This window comes from Coregonus lavaretus, assembly GCF_964263955.1.
Source record: "Coregonus lavaretus genome assembly, chromosome: 7".
NCBI lineage: Eukaryota > Metazoa > Chordata > Actinopteri > Salmoniformes > Salmonidae > Coregonus > Coregonus lavaretus.
In genome coordinates, this window is record NC_139994.1 from 53954495 (window position 1) to 53981875 (window position 27381).

The following is a 27381-nucleotide window of genomic DNA, read 5'->3' on the forward strand; positions in this document are numbered from 1 at the left end:
AAACCACAAGGTTCACTGCATGTTGCTGTGGTGGTTTCTGGCTGGCAGGCAGATATATTAAGTCAGCTCCTGGGTGAGAGATGGTCAGCCCTGGGTGGAATATTGATTACCGGGCTGCCTACCTCACTGGCCGCATCATTTTAGTTTTCCCAATGTGGAACGTATACAGTACCTTCTCTGACCAAGGGCAATCCATACTCTGGTGTAGCCAAGCCTATACAACCACAACTCCTGAAGAAAAAAACAACCACTGATGTTTTGCTCAGGCTACTTTTTCTGTTATATTCAAACTAATGTTTTTAATATATATGGATGCTTTTACTTTTCTGAATGTACATTCTATACATTTTAGACATTGCCCATGCAAGCCTCACCAATTTAAATACAATATGATGTCTCAACGTTGTAAGTTCAGCCTTTGCTGATATGTCATTTGATGACAATACCTAGCGATGTATTTTTCATGTCTCCCTCTTGTACACAACAGTCCTCAACCACGGACACCAACGAGGAGAGAGTGGCGGCCATGGTGCGGCGCAATAGTGACAAGGTTAGTAACACATACACTACCGGTCAAAAGTTGGGACACACCTACTCATTCAAGGGTTTTTCTTTATTTTTTACTATTTTCTACATTGTAGAATAATAGTGAAGACATCAAAACTATGATGTGATGCATATGGAATCATGTAGTAACCAACAAAGTGTTAAACAAATCAAAATAGATTTAATCTTTGAGATTCTTCAAATAGCCACCCTTTCCCTTGATGACAGCTTTGCTCACTCTTGGCATTCTCTCAACCAGCTTCACCTGGAATGCTTTTCCAACAGTCTTGAAGGAATTCCCACATATGCTGACAACTTGTTGGCTGCTTTTCCTTCACTCTGCTGTCCGACTCATCTGAAACCATCTCACTTGGGTTGAGGTCGGGGGATTGTGGAGGCCAGGTCATCTGATGCAGCACTCCATCACTCTCCTTCTTGGTAAAATAGCCCTTACACAGCCTGGAGGTGTGTTGGGTCATTGTCCTGTTGAAAAACAAATAATAGTCCCACTAAGCCCAAACCTGATAGGATGGCGTATCACTGCAGAATGCTGTGAAAGCCATGCTGGTTAAGTGTGCCTTGAATTCTAAATAAATCACAGACAGTGTTACCAGCAAAGCACCCCCACACCATAACACCTCCTCCTCCATCCTTTACGGTGGGAACTACACATGCGGAGATCATCCGTTCACCCACACCGCGTCTCACAAAGACACAGCGGTTTGAACCAAAAATATCAAATTTGGACTCCAGACCAAAGGACAAATTTCCACCGGTCTAATGTCCATTGCTCGTGTTTCTTGGCCCAAGCAGGTCTTTTCTTCTTATTGGTGTCCTTTAGTAGTGGTTTCTTTGCAGCAATTCGACCATGAAGGCCTGGTTCACACAGTCCCCTCTGAACAGTTGATGTTGAGATGTGTCTGTTACTTGAACTCTGTGAAGCATTTATTTGGGCTGCAATTTCTGAGGCTGGTAACTCTAATGAACTTATCCTCTGCAGCAGAGGTAACTCTGGGTCTTCCATTCCTGTGGCGGTCCTCATGAGAGCCAGTTTCATCATAGCGCTTGATGGTTTTTGCGACTGCACTTGAAGAAACTTTCAAAGTTCTTGAAATGTTACGTATTGACTGACCTTCATGTCTTCAAGTAATGATGGACTGTCATTTCTCTTTGCTTATTTGAGCTGTTCTTGCCATAATATGGACTTGGTCTTTTACCAAATAGGGCTATCTTCTGTATACCCCCCCCTACCTTGTCACAACACAACTGATTGGCTCAAATGCATTAAGAAGGAAATAAATTCCACAAATTAACTTTTAAGAAGGCACACCTGTTAATTGAAATGCATTCCAGGTGACTACCTCATGATGCTGGTTGAGAGAATGCCAAGAGTGTGCAAAGCTGTCAAGGCAAAGGGTGGCTATTTGAAGAATCTCAAATATAACATATATTTTGATTTGTTTAACACTTTTTTGGTTACTACATGATTCCATATGTGTTATTTCATAGTTTTTATGTCTTCACTATTATTCTACAATGTAGAAAATAGTAAAAATAAAGGAAAACCCTTGAATGAGTAGGTGTGTCCAAACTTTTGACTGGTACTGTATGTCAAATACTTTCAAATACTTGAGGTGCACTGGATTTAGCTCAGAGCAAAGCAGACAAAGCACAGCTCATGTACTGTATTTGAAAGGGTGCTGGTCTTGTAACCTTAGGTAACACCTGTAATTTGACGTATTGTCGTAGAAGTCTCAAATCAAATTCCTGCAGGGATTTATCTTAAATTAGGATTTCTAGTAGACCTAGCACTTCACTCTCATTCATAGTGGTGGGAGTGAAGTTTCTGCCTTTAGTTTCACAATGTTGTTGCCCTAAAAAGTGACTGACTCTTCTCTGTTCTCTGTAGAAGGTTGAGAGTCACAGTAGACTATTCCTACGCCTCTCCCCAACTAACCCTTTCACTCCTACTCCGTTTAAGGTTTGTGGGTCTTTGTGTTGTTGTGCTTTTCACCTTCTATTTCCATGTATGCTTGTACAGTTGTGTTATGGAATATATGTGGAGACACATATATTGGACAGGCCTTGCATGCATACATGCTGTCCTAACATCTTTCCACTAAACCTATTTGAATCCTTTTTTATTTTTTGTGTTTTGTTGTTTACAAATAGCTTCGATACAAATTTCGGAATTTTGCAACGCTTTGCAAAATGTGAAAATTAAAATGGCCCAAATTAAACCCCAAATTCATCCCCAAAATATGCAATGTTTTGATTCGGAATCCAAATGCATTTGAATTTGCCTAAATTTATAAAAATAATCCTGTTTGCCTTTTATTGTGTTGCACTTGTTTCATAAGGTAAGTGTACATTTGCATGTGTTACCAGATGGACAATGGTTGGATTGAATTCTATCAGTAAGGAACATTTGTTATTAAACTCATTCTTGAATATTGAAGTAATCTAGAAATACACTACTTATGACGTTGCTTACAGCAAGCATTCCTTGATTAGGCATATAAAAAAAAAATATCCCTAAAAAATAGGGTAATACTATTTTAAATTGTCCACCTGCACATGAGTGACTAAAACGTACTTTACCGACTCAACTTAACAAGCTTTAGGTTGTAGTCAGCTAAACCTGCTACGTTGAAACTAAGCGATTGTTATCTGCCTTTTTGCCACAAAACAAATCTGTTTTCCCAACACTTCTGTGGTGTGGCAGCTGCCAAAGCGGGAAGCGGGAAAGACATCGTCCACCACTCCTCACCTCTCCCTTCCCATGGTTCCCCACGTTGGAGAGACAAACACGGATACCCTGACAGAGATTCCCGACAAACCGGCCCAGACGGAAGAGGAGGATGAGTTTGGCTACAGCTGGAGTGAGTGTGACGAGATGAACAGATCTAGGAACAGTTTACCTTTACTCTTAATCCTAACCATGGAAGGGGCAAAACTGACCATTAGGGGCAACTTCCTCCTTCTTCATGAAAGGACCGAAGTTGTCTAACCATGTTATGTAATCTGGATTCTCACAATGTTCTTAGTGATCATTACACAATGAATAAGACCATGGACCCAGTCCAGAAACCCAACCCCTAGCCCCTACTCCCTAGGCACTTGTGGAGAACTGGATAGATTTGAAAGGGGAAAGTCCTACCAATTCTAAAGAGGACAATGTGCAGTTACTACCATATTTATACCTATCAAATCATTTCAGATTTACAGGAAGATCCCAGTGGGTAGGCAGTAGTGTTTGCTTGCAGACTATGCCATGGATTCAGAAAGTTCCATCTTGGCTTGCCTCCTCCCATGTGCTAGCACCTATCGGCCACTAGAGGACGTCCACATTGCAATCATAGTCTTGCCAGTGCTTGAATTGGGCCAGAACACACACCGGTACACCCAAAATGAGTACCGGCTCCTATTTCAGTCCACTTCAAGAACTAACTATTTTTATTTGTATTTATTATGGATGCCCATTAGTTCCTGCCAAGGCAGCAGCTACTCTTCCTGGGGTCCAGCAAAATAAAGGCAGTTATTTACAATAAAAACAACAACAATACATTACATTTCACAACAGATTTCACAACACATTTAGTGTGTGCTCTTAGGACATAAGGTGTATTTTTATCTGTTTTTTAATCTGATTTTACTGCTTGCATGAGTTACTTGATGTGGAATAGAGTTCCATGTAAGTCTTGCTACTAGGCTCCCAAGGCAAGTCAACTAGGCTAGCACAGTGATATTATACCTATCCAGTTATTCAAAATGAAGTGCCTAGGTCCCCTCAACTCTGGACCTCGAAACCAGTCCCACTGCATTTTCTTCCCCTCTAATCAGGGACTGATTTAGACCTGGGACACCAGGTGGGTGCAAGTAATTATCAGGTAGAACAGAAAACCAGCAGGCTCCGGACCTCGTAGGATAAGAGTTGAATACCCCTGGCCTAGGGGTTGGGGAAAGGGGTTGTTTCTGGATGGGGCCTCGGGCTCTTCTGATTACGGACAGTATAGTCCCTCCTGGGCCCCTGGTGAATGCAGTGTGTGTGTGTGTGTGTGTGTGTGTGTGTGTGTGTGTGTGTGTGTGTGTGTGTGTGTGTGTGTGTGTGTGTGTGTGTGTGTGTGTGTGTGTGTGTGTGTGTATGTGTGCGTGTGCGTGTGTGTGTGTGTGTGTGCGTGTGTGTGTGTGTGTCCTGTGTTGATCCGATTGATGAGGTGGAGACTGGAGAGGTGAGTCAGGGAGATTAGTACAGGAGTTCTAGCTATATTTGGCTCTATTCAATCATTTCACATGTGAATTATAATTATACAACACACACAGGTCGTAGTCAAGTCTGCCACTGTATTCACATTCATCAGTAGGATTGGTCAGTGTTTCAACCCATTTCAATCTATCCACTGTTCTCTACAGAGAACATCAGTCAGAGGTATGGCACCCTCCCAGGGCTTCTGCACATGATTGAGCTGGAGAAAGGGAAGACTGGCCTGGGCCTTAGTCTGGCTGGCAACCGTGACCGCTCTCGCATGAGCGTGTTTGTGGTCGAGATCGACCCCAGTGGAGCCGCTGGCAAAGATGGTCTCGTTGTGGTCGGGGATGAACTGTTGGAGGTGAGGGGCTTGGATTAGTAATGTAGTGGTCACAGATGCTCTAGATGGGTGGTTCTTAACCAGGAGTTGATGTCCAGTGGGTATTACTGTGTTATATGGTCTGAATCATCAAATATTACTTGATTTAGCTTTTCCTCTCTGATTTGATATCTACGTTTAATTTTAATCCCGACAATATTATCTGAGGTTTGCAGGAAGCAAGCAAAACTAATGACTGTTGCTGAATTTAATAATATTTTATCGAATTCAGTGGAATAAATTTGTATGAAAGACAGTAGTAACAAGTGAATTTCTGCACCCTATCAGATCAACGGGCAGATTCTGTATGGGCGGAGTCACCAGAATGCCTCCTCCATCATCAAAAGCGCCCCGTCGAAGGTCAAGATCATTTTCATCAGGTGGGGTATTTAAATAAACAGGGACATATATCCCAAGTCCTTATCTCCATCCTTCCACCAAGTATTGTTTCAAGTATCTTTACCAAGCCTTAACAAGAACAAAAATGTATAGATAGTGTAGCTCTGTTTTCCAACTCCAGTCCTCCAGTACCCCCAACAGTATACATTTTTGTTGTAGCCTCGGACAAACTCACCTGATTCAACTGGTCAACTAATCATCAAGCCCTCAATGAGTTGATTCAGGTGTTTTTGTCTGGACTACAACAAAAACGTGTGCTGTTGGGGGTAGTGGAGGACTGGAGTTGGAAAACACTGTTGTAGCTGAGCCCCTTCCATACCAGAGGACTAGTTCAAGTCTAATGCATCACCATATAAAGCCCAGTAGATGGAGCTGTGGTCTTACAAAGGACTGATGTAACTTGATATCAGCGAAGACACAAGGGGCATCTCAATACTCCCAAGATGTTTTCTTCAATTTTCTCCCGGCCTGTGTTATTATCAGTCAGAATCTGTGAAAACCCAGCTAGTTATCACACATAAACATAATAAATCAGACCAATATAAGCGATTCTCGACTCATGGATCAACACACACTACTTAACTCAGCTGATAGCCTCAATTAGACTGTGGTTCACAGACTCAGGATGCGCCCCAATTGGCACTCTATTCACTACATCAGGGATCATCAACTAGATTCAGCCGCGGGACAATTTTTTTTTCTTGAGCGTATGGTCAGGGGGCCGGAACATAATTACAAATCATTTGTAAACTGCAAATTGACCGCAAGAAGCCCAAACAGATATAGTAGTTGACTAAAACATAATCATTTCATACGATCACATAATCAAATCAAATTTTATTGGTCACATACACGTGTTTAGCAGATGTTATTGCGGGTGTAGCGAAATGCTTGTGTTTCTAGCTCCGACAGTGCAGTATATCTAACAATAAATATTTAACAATTTCACAACATATACCCAATACACAGAAATCTAAGTAAAGCAACGAAATTAAGAATATATAAATAAATATATGGACGAGCAATGTCAGAGCGACATAGACTAAGATACAGTAGAATAGTATAGAATACAGTATATACATAGGAGATGAGTAATGCAAGATATGTAAACATGATTATATGTTATTATATATCTGTCTATTATGCGAAGGAATACTTTGGAACAGATTTCCATAATTTTTTATGTCCAACAATTTAAGAAAAAAAGTAGTGCACTGTAAAGGGGAAGGGGTGGCATTTGGGATGCAGGCTTAGTGATTCATATGAGCTATGAGTCTCAGACAGGAAGAAAGCTGGGTGTGATTTACTCCGATTAGTGATTTACTCTGAGTTTTGACTGGTGGGCAGGAACACAGATGCTCTCAACCAGATGGCTGTGGGACCAGTGAGGGAGCATGGAGACACCCTGGAGCCCCAGACAGAGGTAAACACACACACACACACATGCAGGCATGTGCACACAAAGGCATAGTACATACACACATGTGGGCATTCACACACACACACGCATATAAAAGTCCTTACAGTGTGAAGCAGCTCAATGACTGAAAATACACTCAAATATTCTACTCTTTCAATCTCTTATTATTCATTTTTTCACAGCTGGAAACATGTTCTTCCATTGCACCCTCAGCGATCAATGTCGACATGTTGAAATACGTGCAGCACGTCATACTGCCGAAGGTGAGACACTCAAGACTCCCGTGCTGCTCTGCTATGAGTTACCTGGAGACGCTCCCGTGCTGCTATGAGTTATATAACCTCAGACCTCTTCAGGAAAAGGTTTTATTGACGAGGTCATAAAACAAAGGGAAGTAGAGAGAAAGAAAGAAAGAGAGAGCGGGAGGGGGGTGGAAATAGCCTGTTCTAGTTTGATAGGCTGCTGAGAGAAAGAGAGAGAGAGAGAGAGAGAGAGAGAGAGAGAGACAGAGAGAAAAAGAGAGAGCAAGAGAGAGAGATGGGCCTATTCTAATTGGACAGGCTGCTACAAGAGAGACAGAGAGAGACACATAGAGAGAGAGAGAGAGAAAGAGAGAGAGAGAGAGAGAGAGAGAGAGAGACAGAGAGAGAGAGAGAGAGAGAGACAGAGAGAAAAAGAGAGAGCAAGAGAGAGAGATGGGCCTATTCTAATTGGACAGGCTGCTACAAGAGAGACAGAGAGAGACACATAGAGAGAGAGAGAGAGAAAGAGAGAGAGAGAGAGAGAGAGAGAGAGAGACAGAGAGAGAGAGACAGAGAGATAGGCCTATTCTAATTGGACAGGCTGCTACAAGAGAGAGGGAAGCGAATGATCGAGGGACGACAGCAATCTACCCCAGGAACTGAGAGAGAGCAGGATAGACAGACAGAGAGAGAGAAAGAAAGAAAGAATGAGAGAGGGGGATGTCAACCTATTCTAATTTAATGGGTCTTCTGACAAGCCAAACACCTGGATGGGAGTCTCAGCCTAGCTGTCTATCCACATGGTTTATTATGTAATAGTATATTAGAGGATCACGGTATGAAGGTAACATCTGGTATGGGCACATACCAGACACATACTTCCCTGTTACTTCCGCACACTCTCCAGGAACAAAAGATCAAGATGCTGAGTGAAGCTGGGTAGTGTTCATCACGGCACATTGTACCAAAACATTTTGTAACGGAAAATGTAATTAAGTGTTTTGTGTTGTTCAAGTTCAGATGTTACCTCCCCATTTATTTCGGTTTCTGACCATTTTCTTCGGTTTCATGCCTAATGAACACAACACTGGCACTAGTTTTTTCTACTACTCCAGCCACTTTATTCTTGTCTGAAAAAAGCGTACAATAGCGTCTCTGATGTAGGTAGAACCATAATGTTCCAAAATGCCTCACAATTTACAAAACAAACCGTTCTTGCATTGTGATGTTTCTGATCTATTGCTCGCTATGTTCATGTTTAATGCGTCGTCATGCATATTTCATGTGCATAATTATGTTTTCAATTGTGATTCATAGTGCCTATAATTATGGTTGACAGGGAGTTATCGAGTAAAATTCAAGTACATTATCACTGTTTATCTCTAGGAGGAGGGTGGATTCGGCATCACTTTCAGTGAGGAGGACACCAAGAATGGGGTGGTGATTCAGAGTATAACTGAAAAAGGACCAGCAGGAAAGGTTTGTCACTCTAGTGTTTCTTACTCTACAGGTATCCTCTATAGAAGTGTTCTGGGAGACCCACAAGGGGAGCAGGCTTTTGTTCCAGCCCAGCACTAACCCACCTAATATAACTGGTATCGTGTGAGTTGGTAGAACATGGCACTTGCAACGCCAGGGTTGTGGGTTCGATTCCCACAGGGAACCAGTACGGAAAATAAATATGAAATAAGAGCATCTGCGAAAATGTAAATAACTGCTCATTAGGACCTTGATTAGTTGAATCAGTAAATTGCTGGGTTGGAACAAAATCCTGTAGCGGTCCATGACTATCTTTAAAGAACAATGCTCTCCAGAAAAACCTATTGGGACAATTCTACGTGTTATGCTAATTGGATGGCCACATTTTACGCATGCAAAACATTCTCTAACACCAGTCCTGTATTACTCTATGCAGGACGGCAGCATCAAATCTGGAGATAAACTCCTGGCTGTGGAGGATGAGCCAGTGACGGGCTACACTGTGGAGAGGGTAAGATCTGCCTCTGCAGCCATTTTAGACACACACCCTACGGCCAGGGTTAATGTATATTTAGATGATTAGCTTGTTGAGTGTTAGTTTAACGTATACCATGGCATTGTTGAATACTCCTTTCTGATTGGCTTGAAGGGCATTCTAAAGCGTGTATTATTTCCATATACCACACGGTATATTTACATGGTAGAATTCAATGGCTATAGTTAATTTTCACGTTTTGTTTGAGCTGCTTTTGAAAGCAAAAGTCGAATTGAAAACAGTATTGGTATTGTTAAATTAGATTTTCATAATAGCAAGCTAGGACTGATGGTTTGGTTAACTAAACTAGCAAGTCTGTTTGGTTGGTTACCACGGCAACTACTGTAGCTATCTAGTAAACTTGCTAGCTACTTCAGTGGATGTTGAACACAGTTATACCAGAAAATGAACACATTTCTAGCGGCAAATGTGTTAAATTATAGCCATGGTATAAAAGGGATAATCAACTCCGGGCTCTATCCATTCTCTGGAAAATAATGCAACTCCGTGAAAGGTCAGTTCCACTCCGCTAGTACGTTGTCGAACACACCTTCCACGTCGTTCGTTATTTTCCATAGAACGCATAGCCCCTCTATATAGACCATCTGTTGGGGACTACCCTCTTAGAAAAAAAGGGTTCCAAAAGGGTTCATCGGCTGTCCCCATATGATAACCCTTTTTGGTTCCAGGTAGAACCCTATTGGGTTCTATGTAGGACCATCTGTGAAAAGGGAACCAAAAAGGGTTCTCCAAAGGGTTCTACTATGGGGACAGTCGCATAACCCTTTTAGGTTCTAGATTGCACCTTTTTTTCTAAGTGTGTATCCAAATACGTTTTTTTTTTACATTTCAGGTCCACTCTCTACTGATGAACGCCAAAGGCTCAGTGAAATTGACTATCTGCACAGACGAGTCATCGCCCCTTCTCCCCAACTGTACTGGTCAGGCCACCAGCCTACCCAGAATCCCTAGCATCTCCATGGCTACCCTGGGACAGCCTGAGTCAGAGCCAATCCGGAGTGAGTAAACCGCTTGTCATTTGTTGTCAGGAAGAAATGCGATAGATCATTAGCATTTGGGTTTATTAAGCATAAACAACCTAACTGAGGATGTTTTACATAACTTAAATATTGGAGCTAGTTATAGTACAAAATCTGAAAGAAGTATGATTCACTCAGTTAGTTATAGCAGAGTGATATGCTTATCGGGCAATCACTTGGTATAGAAATTTTTACATCAGCAGTTGTCACAAAGTGCTTATACAGAACCCCAGCCAAAACTCCAAAGAGCAATATAACCTAAATATACCTTATACAGTCAATTTGATATTTCAGTTTTTTTGTGGGGGAATAAGACAGTAACGTAACAAAATGTGAAAAAAGTGAAGGGGTCTGAATGCACTGTATGCCTTGTATACCTTGTCTACAGTGTCTGAAGATATTCTAGTCTGATTTTAGCCTGGCATCAAATGGATATGTGCTTTAGCCAATATTTTTGTCATTGGGGTATATTGAATGGCATGCCAATAATAATCAGAGTTGGCTAAAAGCACACACAGATCTGGGACCAGGCTAGAAGGAATATATTTATTTGATCCTTTCATCTCAATTTCCCGCTCTCTCTCATCAGGCTCTAGTCGCTCGTCCACCCCTGGCACTCTGGCCTCCTCTGACCCTGTGACCTGTCCCATCATCCCCGGCTGTGAAACCACCATAGACATCTCCAAGGGCCACACAGGCCTGGGCCTCAGCATCGTGGGGGGCTGTGATACTCTACTGGTAGGCCAAAGACCACGCCAAGGAACTTTTCATCAAAGCAGCTCTGTGATGACTGTGGATATGACTGTGGGCTTTTGAAGTGTCCCCTCGTGTTATAGAATAATATCAGAACTTATATTTTGGAATAATATATGAACATAAAGGTTGTTGGATCCCAATTAACAGATTGCAAATTGACAGATACTGACAACGAATCTGGGTTCGTTTTACATAGTTTTACATATGTACATAGTTTTATCTGTAGTTTTAACAATACATAAGAAACAATTGGTCCCAAGTTCAACCACTAACATTAGGAGGAGAACCACTACTTACATAATGACACAAAGTTGAAAGATATGCCACCCTCTTTTGTTCCTTTGCTTTTAGAACTGGTAGTAGTATCCCAGGTCTGAAATAGCTGTGGAGGCAGTGGAATGGCAAATAAATATAGGAAGTGATGCAGTCTGTCACACACACACACACACACACACACACACACACACACACCGCTCCTCCTCTCTCCCCTCCATTCTGTTTGCTCAGCCAGGCCTGAGGAATAGCCATTTGTCTAGCCTCAGCCACAGGAGACAATATCCAGGCCTGGAATGTGACCGTTGACCTGAGAATGACCCCCCCCCCCATCCCCCAAACCCCCCCACCCCCTTCCTCCTCCACCCTCCCCCATAGACACCCACACACAAAGACTCCATCTAGTATCAACCTGTTCCACTCTGCCTCACATGTATTCCTGAACTCCTTCATCTTGTCATTGTATGATCTTCATTTCTCTCTCTCTCTATCTGACTATTCTCAATGTAATCTTCGTTCATCCCTCCTCCCTCTATCTTGTGGTCCTCTGTAGCTCAATGGGTAGGGCACGGCACTTGTAATGCCAGGGTAGTGGGTTCGATCCCCGGGACCACCCATGCGTAAAAATGTATGCGCACATGACTGTATGTCGCTTTGGATAAAAGCGTCTGCTAAATGGCATATTATATTCTATTTCTCCTTCCCTCCTACCACACACCTCTCCAATTTCCTCACTTGTTTTTTCTCCTCTCTCTCTCCTCTCTTATTTTCTTTCTCTTTCTCTAGGGGACCATCATCATTCACGAGGTCTATGAGGAGGGAGCTGCCTCCAAGGATGGGAGACTTTGGGCTGGGGACCAGATCCTGGAGGTATTGGAATGTGTTCATCATTTAGGATCAGATCCCCCCCATCTGTGTAATCTCATTGTGATATAAAAGGCAAAACTGATCCTAGATCAGCACTCCCTCCTACTCTGAGACTATTTATGAATACGTGGCCAGGCCCATACACCTTCAGCAATCCCGTATGATGGACAATATCAGATAGGAGAACCCAATCCTAACTTGAGATATGGGCACGTATTTCACACTTTGCATTGCAATACCTAAGTGAATCTTAAGAATCTAAGGATTTGGTTCGTAGTCTAAAGAAGAACTTTGCAATTTCACTTGAATAATATATTACATCTAAAATTATATTGCCTATGTATTGTATAAACAGTCAGCATGTATAGATGTCATGATATATAGAATGACATCTTAATAGCCAGCTTAACTCTCTGACAGCCACTCCTTTGCCCTTTGCTTTGTTATGGAGGCACTCTAGGGGTGTGACCGGGGCAGTTAGTCATGGTAGCTCAGTCAATGGGTCTGGAAGCACCTCACTAACCCCTTTTCAACACACGCACACACCCTTATGACTTAATTGCCCCCCACCCCCACCCTCAGTATTTCACTTTGGGCCCGAGCCAAGCCGTAGTATTCATACTGCTCATGATAGGGTCAGGGGGAGAGTGAGAGAGTGGCCACCCATTCTGTGGTTCAAGCAGAACCAATGTCATTAGTGACCCATTTCAGTCTGCTATGGGAAAAGCCATGCAATGCTAATGGGCTATTTCCGCTTGATATGGACCCTTAGAATAGGTTGCGGTTCTCAGCTCTAAGCTAAGTACATTTTGGTGTTATTACCAGACAAGGTTTTGAAAATGTATAGACCTACCCTCATGCTAGCTGTTGACTGTGTATGTTACATTATTCACATCCTTAACCAATATTCATGTTTGTCAATGTGTTTGAGCCTACAGTGTTTATATACATAGGAACAATATCAAATGCTAGAGATTGTACTCTTGCTGCCGCGTTTTTATATTGACAAATCTGTTTGTTTTTCACTCTCTCTCTCTCACTCACTCTCAATCACACACACACACACACAAATTCCAATTCCAGGGACGTGCGACTGTCACGTCTCCTCCCGTTGCTCCCCTCCGGCGCTCTGATTCGCCGGTCTACTGAGCCACCGGTCTGAGCGCACCACCTCGGCAACACCGGAATGGAAACCCAACACACCCTAATCACCTCCAGCGCACCTGCACCATCATCTCATCACCACACCTATATAGCCCTGGCCTGTTCAGTGTTGTGTTGTGTGTGATTGTTAGTGTCATGTCGTGTACTCGCTCTTTGTTGTGCTCTTGCTCAGTGTTAAGTAAACCTTTACATTGTTGATTCCTGCGTCTGCGTTCTGCCTCTTCGTATCCTCAGTACTCATCACAGAATCACACAGCTCACGAAGATGGATGCAGCAGGTAATCCTCCTGGAGTTTCCCAGCACGTGGACCAGCACCAGCAGCAGATTGCCCAGCTGAACGCCTCCATACAGGAAGTGCTCCAAACGCTGCATAAACTGACCATCGCTCCGGTTCCAGCTCAGGGAGCGGCGAGTGCTCCTAGTCCACCTCCTCCTGTGCTATCACCAACGTCTGGATAGCGCTGGTGATTTCGCTACTGAAGGGAAAGGCCCTGGATTGGGCCACGGCAGTCTGGGAAGGAGGTGAGTCCGCGGCGCTTCCCCACTCCACCTTCCTCGATCGGTTCAGGGCGGTGTTCGATCATCCCACGGAGGGAAAGGACGGGGGTGAGCGTCTCCTCCGGCTATACCAGGGAGAGGAGGCTGCGTTCGAGTACGCCCTGAGCTTTTGCACGGTGGCGGCGTCTTCCGGCTGGAATGGGCGTGCTCTGCGCACTGCCTTCAGGAGAGGCTTACGGGAGGACATCACGAAGGAACTCGCATGTCGGGACGACGAGATGGACCTTGATACTCTCATCGCCATGTCCATTTGTCTCGACGACATGTTGAGAGACCGAAGGCGTTCCCAACACCACCCGAAGCCTCAACGCTCACCCCATCTGAGCTATGGAAGCCGCCCTGCCTCCGAGTCCTCACCCATGGAGGTGGGCAGCACCCCCTACATCACCACAGATCACAGATCTCCTGGCTGCTCCCTATCTAGGCGGTATGACTCCAGTCGCCGCTCCGTGAGTGTTCCGTCATCATCTGTCACTAAACTATTGTTTTTAGTTCCCCTGACGGGGAATTGTTCTTCCTTCTCTTCGCTTTCCACGGCAATGATAGATTCCGGATCAGAGGGGAACCTTATCGATAGAGAGCTGGTCTCTGAATGGGGGTTGCCCACCATGCCACTGCCTTCTCCGTTACACGTCACCTCGCTGGACAATAAACCACTTGGATCAGGCACCATTACGCACGTCACTCTCCCCATTACCATCACCATTCCCACACTACCGGAGCACCATGAGGAGCTGTCCTTCCACATCGTCACGTCACCCCTTCACTGGATCGTCTTGGGATTGCCCTGGCTCAGACTACACAACCCCACCATCAATTGGATCACCAAGAGGATCACAGCCTGGTCCCCCTCATGCCGGAAGACCTGCCTGCCGGTGGTTTGTTGTTCCACGTCAATGGAGAGTCCGGAGTCCGCCCTCCAGCCCAACATTCCACATGAGTACGCAGATGTCTCCGATGTCTTATATGCCTCCAAGGCTAAGTGTCTCCCTCCTCACAGGCCCTGGGACTGTGCCATTGACCTGTTGGAGGGACAACACTCCCCTACGAGTCGCATTTACTCCCTTTCCATAGCGGAGACTGAGGCCATGGAGAAGTATTTGGCGGAGACCCTGAAACAGGGGTTCATCAGACGCTCTACCTCTCCTGCCTGCGCCAGCTTCTTCGTGGCCAAAAAAGACGGAGGACTGAGGCTGTGCATTGACTACCGGGGGCTGAATGCAGTTCCCACCAAGTACCGGTACCCCCTCCCTCTGGTTCCGTCAGCCATCGAGCAGCTGCGAGGGGCCCGGTACTTTACCAAGTTGGACCTGAGGAGTGCCTACAAGCTGATCCGAATCCGGGAAGGAGACGAGTGGAAGACGGCATTCAGCACTACCTCAGGCCACTATGAATACTGCGTCATGCCCTACGGCCTTGCCAACACACCTTCCGTGTTCCAGTCCATCGTCAATGACGTGTTCCGAGACATGCTGAGTAGACAGGTGGTGGTGTACATCGACGATATCCTGATCTACTCGGCTACGTTCGAGGAGCACGTCAGGGACATCCGAACGGTACTACTCCTCCTCCGGGAACACAGCCTGTTGGTGAAGGGGGAGATATGCGAATACCACCAACAGGCCATCTCCTTCCTGGGATACAGGATCAGTCCTCAGGGGGTGTTCATGGAAAGAGCGAAGACAGATGCTGTCAGGTCATGGCCAGTCCCCACCACCATCAAGGGCCTACAGAGCTTCCTGGGCTTTGCAAATTTCTACCAGCGTTTCATCAGGTCCTTCAGCTCAATAGCCGCCCTGCTCACCTCTCTCCTTAAGGGTGGGCCTCAGAAGCTGGCCTGGAACCCTGAGGCTGACGCTGCCTTCAAGAGGCTGAAGGAGAGGTTCACCACAGCGCCCCTCCTAAAACACCCAGAACCAGCTCGCCTTTTCATCCTGGAGGTTTTTTTTTTCTCGAAAAAGCTTACCCCCTCAGAGAGGAACTATGGAGTTGGAGACCGGGAGCTGTTGACGGTGGTCCTCGCTCTGGAGGAATGGAGACACTGGCTGGAGGGCGCAGTCCATCCATTCCGGATTCTCACTGACCACCGGAATTTGGAGCACATACGGGCAGCGACACGGATGAACTCTCGTCAAGCCAGGTGGGCCCAATTTCTTACTCTATTTTAGTTTATTCTGTCCTACCACCCAGGATCCCAGAATGTGAAGGCCGACGCACTCTCCAGGATGCACCATACCGGAGAAAGTAAGGATCTGGGGGGTCCTGTCCTGCCTCCGTCTCTCATTGTGGCACCTGTCATTTGGGATGTGGACGAAGACATTCGCCTGGCGGCTCAGGAGGACCCAGCGCCTGCCAACGCCCCTCCGGGGCGTGTGTATGTACCCACCAGGGTCCGGGACCGCCTGCTGATCTGGGCGCACACCACCCTTACGGCAGGGCACTCCGGTATGACGCGCACCCTACATTTTCTCTCACAGAAATACTGGTGGCCCACCTTGGCTACTGATGTCTCCCGCTATATCAACTCCTGTTCCGTATGTGCCCAAACGAAGACACCTCGGAACGCCCCGGCAGGCAAACTAGTTCCTCTCCCAGTGCCTCAGCGACCTTGGTCACACCTGTCCATAGACTTTGTCACCGACCTCCCACATTCTGACGGCTTCACCACAGTCCTGGTGGTCGTAGATCGTTTCTCCAAATCATGCCGTCTTTTGCCACTAACGGGTCTTCCTTCTGCTCTCCAGGTTGCTGAGGTCCTGTGCCAACAGGTCTTCCGGCATTCGGGACCTTCGTCACCGCAGTGACCGGCCCGCTCCTCATCCTCGGGGTCGTCCGGGGGAGCCGCGCGTCCGCGGGAGGGTACTGTCACGTCTCCTCCCGTTGCTCCCCTCCAGCACTCTGATTCGCCGGTCTACTGAGCCACCGGTCTGAGTGCACCACCTCGGCAACACCGGAATGGAAACCCAACACACCCTAATCACCTCCAGCGCACCTGCACCTCATCATCACCCCTATATAGCCCTGGACTGTTCAGTGTTGTGTTGTGTGTGATTGTTAGTGTCATGTCGTGTACTCGCTCTTTGTTGTTCTCTTGCTCAATGTTAAGTAAACCTTTACATTGTTGATTCCTACCTCTTCGTAGCCTCAGTACTCGTCACAGTGACCAAAATACAAACGGCATGCATTGGCCAAATGCAGATGAGCATGCAAATGTAGGGGCATTATGTGATCGTGCTGTGAAAAAAATAAAGCACTTGGAAAGGACACAGCGTGCTGTTTAGATCTTCTGTCTGTGTCCTGTTTATTGAATGATGTGCTCCATTTCAGACCCAGATGTGCCAAGCTTATAAAAAATGTATATGAGAGAGAGCTGTTACTCAAAGTTAAATGTATCAAATGCCTGTGGGGACACACTCCCCTTTTGCCTGTTAAATGTTGGTTTCCTTGTGGGAACATGAAGATTGTTAATTCATTCATTAATCTATCGATTTTTGAATTTTAGAGATTCTTCATTAATTATTAATAATTCATCCATTTATGTGGGTATCAATAAAACTAGAATAATGTATTCTCACTCTTTCATCTCTCTTCCTCCTCCCTATACCCTCTCTCCTCCCTCCTTCCCTCTCTCCTTCCTCCTTCCCTCTCTCCGCAGGTGAATGGCATTGACCTGCGCGTGGCCACTCATGACGAAGCTATCAACGTGCTGCGCCAGACCCCTCAGCGGGTACGTCTGAGCGTGTACAGGGACGAGGCTCAGTACAAGGAGGAGGACCTGTGGGATGCCTTCACCGTGGAGTTGAACAAGAAGCCTGGCCAGGGCCTTGGCCTCAGCATTGTGGGGAGAAGGTAATAGAACCTATAAACATTTATGGGATTTCCTCAAATGGACACCGTAAAAAATGGCTGTCCTAAAATGGATGTCTGTAAGGATGTTGGAGAGAAGCTTTCTTTCACTAGGATGGAGGGTCCCTCAAGTATTTAGGATTAAATACATTACAGCATCCCATCAGAGATTTACTAAGCCCCTACTAGACTCAGTAGAGCAGTGGATAGTGTGTGTGTAGGCCACAGGTTGTTAAGCAGCAGGGTTCAAGGTGTGTGACCTTTCCTAACTCAGTGATTGACTTCGGTCAGTGAATTGACTAGTTGCTAGAAAACCATATTAGGCATTTCAAGATTTAAATGTGTTCTTCATTCAACATAGGAAACGAAAAAGGAAACATTCTACAACCGGTACCGAATTGAAGAGTCATAACTGGAACGGGTATCGGAACAGAACAAATTTCCAAAGATACCCAGCCCTTGCCCTAGTAGATAGACAAGTCCCACATACACCAATCTAGATACCCTGGCTTTTTACCTGGGTCTGCCTTCAGTGTATTTGGGTCATTCTACCCTGCTTTGGAACCTGCTTTACCTTAACCTATAGATCCTGAACCGCCATGCCTCTTACTGGGGTAAAACAAAATGGACATCAACGAACCACAGCAGGAGGTGTGCATGTGATTTACATTTGTACCTGATTGATTGATAGATACCTGATTTTCCTCAGAGAGAACAATTATTTCCACAGCCTATTAGTTAAATACAACATTTTGTAACGACACAAAAAAGTATTACACTTAAAAGTACATCATTTGATTTGATCTTGGATCTATCTAACCCTAACTACAACATTCTCACACACAAATGACAGACACATGCACAGAGACACCAAGCACTCACACTAACACAACACAACATAAACCCTGGTTCACTCATACCCGAGTGGCGCAGTGGTCTAAGGCACTGCATCGCAGTGCTAGCTGTGCCACTAGAGATCCTGGTTCGAATCCAGGCTCTGTTGTAGCCGGCCGTGACCGGGAGACCCATGGGACGGTGCACAATTGGCCCAGGGTAGGGGAGGGAATGGCCGGCAGGGATGTAGCTCAGTTGGTAGAGCATGGTGTTTGCAACGCCAGGGTTGTGGGTTCGATTCCCACGGGGGGGCCAGTATGAAAAAAATAAAATAATGTATGCACTAACTGTAAGTCGCTCTGGATAAGAGCGTCTGCTAAATGACTAAAATGTAAATGTAATACGATGATGTTTCTATCCCCAACAGGAACGACACAGGGGTGTTTGTGTCGGACATAGTAGAAGGAGGCGTGGTGGAGAGTGACGGGAGGCTGATGCAGGGAGACCAGATCCTGTCCGTTGACAAGGAAGACGTCAGAAACGCCACACAGGAGTTAGTGGCCGAGCTGCTGAAGGTGAGCCTATAAAGGAACCGTGGGAAGTTCCATCTGGGTCAAATAAAGCCTGGTCCCAGATCTGTTTTTGCCGTCTTGCTAGATACATATACATGATTTACATTTTACATTTTTAGTCATTTAGCAGACGCTCTTATCCAGAGCGACTTACAGTTAGTGAATACATCTTTTTATTTTATTTTTTATACTGGCCCCCCGTGGGAATCAAACCCACAACCCTGGCGTTGCAAACGCCATGCTCTATCAACTGAGCTACATCCCTGCCGGCCATTCCCTCCCCTACCCTGGACGACGCTGGGCCAATTGTGCGCCGCCCATGAGTCTCCCGGTCGCGGCCGGCTGCGACAGAGCCTGGATTCGAACCATGATCTCTAGTGGCACAGTTAACACTGCGATTCAGTGCCTTAGACCACTGCGCCACTCAGGAGACAAAACCACAGGCTTTGGCTATACATCACTAACAGATCTGGGACCAGGCTGTGTTCAATGTTTTTGTTGTCTCAAATTAAGTTACAAATTGTTGATAATTTATGTATTGGGGAATTTGTTGTATTGTGTTGTATTGGCTCTTTTCCCAATGGTTGGTGTAGAATACAACACTAGCATCTGTTCTTTTGATAGTTTGTTTAGTTAAAAAACAATTTCATGTGTTTGTATGTTTACATGTTTACATGTTTACATGTTTGTGTTGCAGTGCGGTGTGGGACCCATAGTGATGGAGGTGGGCAGATTTAAAGCCGGGCCCTTCCACTCTGAGAGGAGGTTCTCACAGAGCAGTCAGGTAAGCTGCCATTTTGTTTTCTGGACCTTAATTATATGCTGGGGACTGTTTAGGAGGGCAACATTACAGCATGTTCAGACAGAAATGCATCTAACAGATATGACCCACTTATGCTATTCATATTAAGTTTCCCTTCCCTTGTGTTTGGGTAGATGAGTGAAACAGACAGCTGCAAGGTGACCCCTCTCTCTCTGTCAGCCTCCTCTGGAAGCCTCAAAGTGGACTGTGACAGCTTACAACACACAAATCAGGAGTGTAAGACATTTTCAGTTGATAAACATGTTGTGGATTGAAAAACTAAAGCTGGCTTGATTCATTTGGCTTGATTCATTTGGGCTGTTTACCGTTGTTGTTTACACAGCACTGGACCACCAGCAGATCAGAAGTGTTGAATTCACAAAGGTCAGTGTTCTTTTATAAAATGTATAATTATTCTGAAAAACAAAACAATTTTTAGCATGACCTTGTATTAAGATAAATGCAACATACAGATTGTACTGGTTTTTCACTACTACTATTTCTATATGTGTTTTATGTGGGGTAACTTACTACAACTTGTGGTTGTAGTGATTTTGGAGTACTTTGTGTAATTGGTTGCCTTTCCTCATAGGGCCCCACTGACTCATTGGGCATCAGTATTGCGGGTGGAGTGGGCAGTCCCCTGGGTGATGTGCCCATCTTCATCGCCATGATGAACCCTACTAGCCTCGCTGTCCAGACACACAAACTCAAGGTGGGTTGGTACAGCAGCGGCTGTAGGGTCCTGTTAAACAGAATATGGGTTATGTAGGCTATGTTGTTGGTTGAGTTCAAGGACCCTCATAGAAAGTCAGACTCTGCAGATCACATGGAATCTGCTCACTAAATGTTTACCCGAAAGAGAGATTTGTTTTGAGATGCAATTTAACAGTCAGGAGCTTCAACATGTCGACATGTCGGTCATACAAATTCTCCAAAGCCACAAATGCAAGCACAAACATCTGTATTAAGTCAACTTCTAGAATATTTCCAACTAAGTGTATCACCCCTTCACTTGTGTCTGGTTCATTTGGGGCTGTAGGCTATTCAGATTTGAGATTCGTGTGTGTAACTCAGACTTTTTCCGTAAATCGTTCAGTGACGTCAATGTGGGATTTGCGTGAAAATTGTATCTCAAGTCTAAATACTCCCCTTAGTCAGTTTCAAGTCATCACGTTGGTTGGGACTATTAGGCTTGAGGGCCTTTACAGCTGAAAGCGATGGCGGATGGCCTCCTGCAGAAGGACAGACAAACTAACCATTGTAGCCCCCACAGACAGACTGGCAGCAGACAATAGTAGAGCAGCAAGCCATCTAGGAATATATATATATAACTCTACTGCACTGAGCCCATAAAATGTAACAGAACAGAGGGCCTGTGTGGATGTCTTGAATATAATATCTATGTTGGTATCCCTTCAAAAGCCCACTCAGACCATTCCCAGACAGTCCTAGCAAAATTCTTGCTTGAGAAATTGCCCTTTGCTAAGAAGCTATTTTTGTTTCTTTTTTACACTTTAATGGAAAACAATCACATTTGTATCCCTTCAGGGTGAAATAAAACAGGCAAAACACAAAGCAGTGGTTTAGATATACACTGCTCAAAAAAATAAAGGGAACACTTAAACAACACAATGTAACTCCAAGTCAATCACACTTCTGTGAAATCAAACTGTCCACTTAGGAAGCAACACTGATTGACAATACATTTCACATGCTGTTGTGCAAATGGAATAGACAACAGGTGGAAATTATAGGCAATTAGCAAGACACCCCCAATAAAGGACTGGTTTTGCAGGTGGTGACCACAGACCACTTCTCAGTTCCTATGCTTCCTGGCTGATGTTTTGGTCACTTTTGAATGCTGGTGGTGCTTTCACTCTAGTGGTAGCATGAGACGGAGTCTACAACCCACACAAGTGGCTCAGGTAGTGCAGCTCATCCAGGATGGCACATCAATGCGAGCTGTGGCAAGAAGGTTTGCTGTGTCTGTCAGCGTAGTGTCCAGAGCATGGAGGCGCTACCAGGAGACAGGCCAGTACATCAGGAGACGTGGAGGAGGCCGTAGGAGGGCAACAACCCAGCAGCAGGACTGCTACCTCCGCCTTTGTGCAAGGAGGAGCAGGAGGATAACTGCCAGAGCCCTGCAAAATGACCTCCAGCAGGCCACAAATGTGCATGTGTCTGCTCAAACGGTCAGAAACAGACTCCATGAGGGTGGTATGAGGGCCCGACGTCCACAGGTGGGGGTTGTGGTTACAGCCCAACACCGTGCAGGACGTTTGGCATTTGCCAGAGAACACCAAGATTGGCAAATTCGCCACTGGCGCCCTGTGCTCTTCACAGATGAAAGCAGGTTCACACTGAGCACATGTGACAGACGTGACAGAGTCTGGAGACGCCGTGGAGAACGTTCTGCTGCCTGCAACATCCTCCAGCATGACCAGTTTGGCGGTGGGTCAGTCATGGTGTGGGGTGGCATTTCTTTGGGGGGCCGCACAGCCCTCCATGTGCTCGCCAGAGGTAGCCTGACTGCCATTAGGTACCGAGATGAGATCCTCAGACCCCTTGTGAGACCATATGCTGGTGCGGTTGGCCCTGGGTTCCTCCTAATGCAAGACAATGCTAGACCTCATGTGGCTGGAGTGTGTCAGCAGTTCCTGCAAGAGGAAGGCATTGATGCTATGGACTGGCCCGCCCGTTCCCCAGACCTGAATCCAATTGAGCACATCTGGGACATCATGTCTCGCTCCATCCACCAATGCCACGTTGCACCACAAACTGTCCAGGAGTTGGCGGATGCTTTAGTCCAGGTCTGGGAGGAGATCCCTCAGGAGACCATCTGCCACCTCATCAGGAGCATGCCCAGGCGTTGTAGGGAGGTCATACAGGCACGTGGAGGCCACACACACTACTGAGCCTCATTTTGACTTGTTTTAAGGACATTACATCAAAGTCGGATCAGCCTGTAGTGTGGTTTTCCACTTAAATTTTGAGGGTGACTCCAAATCCAGACCTCCATGGGTTGATAAATTTGATTTCCATTGATAATATTTGTGTGATTTTGTTGTCAGCACATTCAACTATGTAAAGAAAAAAGTATTTAATAAGATTATTTCATTCATTATTTTTTATTTTTTTTTTACATTTGAGTCATTTAGCAGACGCTCTTATCCAGAGCGACTTACATTATCTTTTTACTTTTCATACTGCCCCCTGTGGGAATCGAACCCACAACCCTGGCGTTGCAAACGCCATGCTCTACATCCCTGCCGGCCATTCCCTCCCCTACCCTGGACGACGCTGGGCCAATTGTGCGCCGCCCCATGAGTCTCCCGGTCGTGGCCGGCTACGACAGAGCCTGGATGTGTTATTTTAGTGTTCCCTTTATTTTTTGAGCAGTGTATATGGTTTGCTTGCATTAGATATGACCTAAATGAATGTTTTCAGTTGTTATCTTATTGTATCATTACTAAGTCTGTATTAATTTCATTACCAGAATCTATTGCTTTATGATGCCTGGCGAAAGTCGGCTGATTAGGGGTAATTAATCTCTATTCTCAATCAGCACAGACCACTATCTCCTTTCCGCTAACCCCTTCCAACAAGTGGCATACAATACAATGCCTGTCTTAGTTTTACGCCTACAAGGGCCTAGGAGGTAGGGGTTAGGGATCGATTTAGTATTAGATGGATCGCTATGCTTCTGTCTCTAACCCAAACGTACCGGTATTCCAAACATTGTGTCCAAGGGACCGTGACCTTGTTACTTTTCTATTGTTTCTCTATTTTCTTTCTCTCTGCATTGTTGGGAAGGGTCCGTAAGTAAATATTTCACTGTTAGTCCACACCAGTTGTTTGCGAAGCATGTGACTAATATAATGTGATTTGATTTGAACCTTGTGACCTCTTTGTGACCTCCAGATCGGTGACAGGATTGTCAGTATCTGTGGGACAGCTACTGAGGGTATGAGCCACAGCCAGGCCGTCACCCTGCTGAAGAACGCCACCGGCACCATCGAGCTGCAGGTCAGTGAAATACTTATTGTTCAGTCATTCTCCCAACTACAGTAAGATTATACTGGTCTTTTAGCAACAACTCATATCTGAATATGTCCACTTCATCAATGATAACTGTGTATTATCTGTAGCTTGTCTGTCTATTTGATGTGGTTGCTGTCATCTATGTCATGTTGTCTTTTTCTCAGTGTGAGACAAATTCCTGTAAAAGGCCAATAACTGAGCTGATGAACTGAATGATTAAAGACCTAAATGACCTTTTCATGTATCACTTGTCTTGCAACCATAAAACCCAACAGGTGGTAGCAGGGGGTGATACCACAGTGACCGGCCCCTCTCAGGAGCAGACAGCTGCCGGACTCTCAGTCTCAGGCCTTACTGCTACTAGCATCTTCCACGACGACCTGGGGTACGCACACACACACACACACACACCACACACACACACACGCACACATGCACACACACACACCTGTCGTTCCTGTGAAACCCGTACAAAGCTTGATAAACATCAACAGAAGATATCTAGCAGAGGAAGCTGGTGGGAGGAGCTATAGGAGGACGGGCTCATTGTAATGGTTGGAATGGAATCAATGGAACCGAGTCAAACATGGTTTTCGTATGTTTAATGTGTTTGATACCGTTCCATTGATTCCATTCCAGCCATTACAATGAGCCCTCCCTCCTATAGCTCCTCCCATCAGCCTCCTCTGATATCTAGATATCTAATGACAACATTTCTCTACGTCCTACAGACCTCCTCAATATAAGACCATTACACTGGAAAGAGGCCCAGACGGACTGGGCTTCAGCATTGTTGGTGGCTTTGGAAGCCCACACGGAGACCTGCCCATTTATGTGAAAACCGTGTTCGGAAAGGTTGGGGAAATCTCCTCTTTTTGCTAAACTGACTTTATAATTAACTAATCCAGGTTAGTATTCTGACCTGAGATCTGCAGGGGATTTGCTTGTGCATATCTGACATTAGAATACCTCCCATTAAAACTAAAGGTAAACAACTTCATAATGCTAGATTTGTATATTTACGTCATTTAGCAGACGCTCTTATCCAGAGCGACTTACAGGAGCAATTAGGGTTAAGTGCCTTGCTCAAGGGCACATCGACAGATTTTTCACCTAGTCGGCTCGGGGATTAGAACAAGCGACCTTTTGGTTACTGGCACTACGCTCTTAACCACTAAGATACCTGCCGCCCCTATTTCTTGCAAGCTCATTTGAACATTCTTGAAACGTACATTGATTTGAAGATTGATGAAATCTATTCCTTTAGAATTGATAGTTAAAACAGTTGTAACTGAAAGTGTGGTAACCTGGCGTGTGGGTGTGTGTTCTCCAGGGAGCAGCGTCAGAGGACGGGCGTCTGAAGCGGGGGGATCAGATTATGGCTGTTAATGAACAGAGTCTGGAGGGGGTCACCCACGAGGATGCCGTGGGCATCCTGAAGAGGACCAAAGGAACAATCACCCTCACTGTGCTCTCCTAGATACGCGCGCGCACACACACACACACACACACACCTTACTCTACACTCATAGACAAAGAATCATACCTTGAGGCAGACACACATACACACCTAAAATAAGATATACTGTACAAGAAATGTGAACACACACTACCATATGTTCTTAACCGCTAAGCTTGTTTTGTAGCAAGAAACACTGTGTACCATATTATTTGAAGCTACTGCAGCAGACTGAAGTATTCACAGGACACTGTGGCTCCGATCATTTATACTCTAGTTTTCTATGCTCAGACATGGACTGTAGTGTTGTGATATTTAGGGTTAAAAGCCCTTGGAAATTCTTCTATAGAATGAGGGACATTATTTAAGGCTTATGCTACTGTAAACTGCTGTCTGTCCACTTCTGTATTGAAGTCACTGAGACAATGAGCAAGTCTACATCTAGACTCTTTCAATAACATTTGAATAATGTTTTGAGTCATGTTTTATCTGTGATGCAAAGCACCTTTTCAGAAGGGACATGGTCTGAAATATTTGGTTTCTTGGTCAGACGTTATACAGACCAAGTCTGTGAGTGTTTGTACATGGTCACACTCAGGGAAAGGAGAGTGTGTATGAGACATTCACTGAAAGGTAGTGCTGCTAATGCACATGATGATGTAAAGCATTGTTTTACAGTATTTTAACGTTCAAGTATTAATCTGTTGTTTCTGTCTTGACCGTACTTTGTCATAATATGATAGTAGGTGAAACCAGCTAACTTCTATGGTCTATCTCAGCGGTCTCCAACCCTGGTCCTGGAGAGCTACTGGGTATACTTCTTTTTTTCCCACCTAGCAATAGCACAGCTGTTTCACATAGTCAACCATTGACAGTCTTCAAAATGGACCACAATTAGCCGAATCAAGTGTGTTAGTGATGGGCTGGAACAATAGCCTGTACACCCGGTCAGTCTCTTGGGTAGGAGTTGGAGCTCCCTATCTATCTCGAACCATTAGCTGGATACCCTATGTTCTAGTTTCACAATAATGGATCCCCTATTCAACATGGTGTCAGTCACACACTTGTCACCGTATATGTGTACTTAGTACTTTCAGCATAGCATTGAGTTGTTCACAGGCTGAATTAATAAAAGTGACCTTCAAACCCCAGTTATTGATTGGTTTCATGTGTTCTATTTGGGTAAAGTCACAGAGTCCATAGGCTTTTCAGTAGTGTGGCTAACTGGTTTCTTAACAGTTGATGGGAATTCTATTGAGATTTGGTAACGAGCCAGTTGGTGGTTATTATTGGAGGCCCATGGCATCACACAAGACCCTCACATCTGACTAATATATCATCTGGATTCATGTTTTTTAAAATCTTTTTTTATGTGTGTAGCAACTGTGGCTTTTGCATCTGATATATTACTAGGGAATTTTTTTCTCTAAAACCACACATCTAAGCAGAATTGTAAAGTACATAATAACGGATACTTTCTTAGATAGCTAAAGGATAGTAATTTCCCACTGGGCACAGACGTCAGTTCAATGTCTAGTTTTGATTTACATTTGGTTGAGTTGTCAACTAATGTGAATCCAACGTGAAATCAACAAAAAATGTCACCATGTCATTGGATTTAGGTTAAAAGCTGCGTGAAAAAAATAGGAAATTCCCTTACGTTAACCTTTTTCGATTTCAAATCCGTTTTCCAACGTAATCACATTGAATTCTGTTGTTTAATTTTACGTGGAAACAACATTGATTCAACCAGTTTTTGCCCAGTGGGTCGATACATCATAATACAGAAAGTAGAGTCTTGTCTTAAGTTACTTCATCCTGGGCCGTGTTCATTAGGCTCCAAAGAAGAAGGAGATTGAGCTATCCTATAAGAAACACTAATGTTTATTTTCTGTTACAAAACGTTTTAAAGTTTT

General features: G+C 44.9%; 1 protein-coding gene across 1 annotated transcript in view; it reads left to right on the top strand.

The window, feature by feature from the left end:
• LOC311132984 (multiple PDZ domain protein-like) overlaps nt 1–26620 on the top strand; it is an 84088-nt gene extending 57468 nt beyond the window's left edge. Inside the window, 21 exon segments of the mRNA XM_084166389.1 lie at nt 488–550; nt 3272–3428; nt 4960–5156; nt 5463–5554; nt 6921–6996; nt 7176–7256; nt 8622–8714; nt 9151–9225; nt 10103–10268; nt 10879–11027; nt 12105–12188; nt 17564–17757; nt 19016–19163; nt 19858–19944; nt 20097–20199; nt 20306–20346; nt 20555–20677; nt 23887–23991; nt 24282–24391; nt 24738–24861; nt 25340–26620. Of these exon segments, the coding sequence (XP_084022515.1) occupies nt 488–550; nt 3272–3428; nt 4960–5156; nt 5463–5554; nt 6921–6996; nt 7176–7256; nt 8622–8714; nt 9151–9225; nt 10103–10268; nt 10879–11027; nt 12105–12188; nt 17564–17757; nt 19016–19163; nt 19858–19944; nt 20097–20199; nt 20306–20346; nt 20555–20677; nt 23887–23991; nt 24282–24391; nt 24738–24861; nt 25340–25486 (2415 nt within the window). The 3' untranslated portion in view covers nt 25487–26620.
• The last annotated feature ends 761 nt before the right edge of the window (nt 26621–27381 follow it).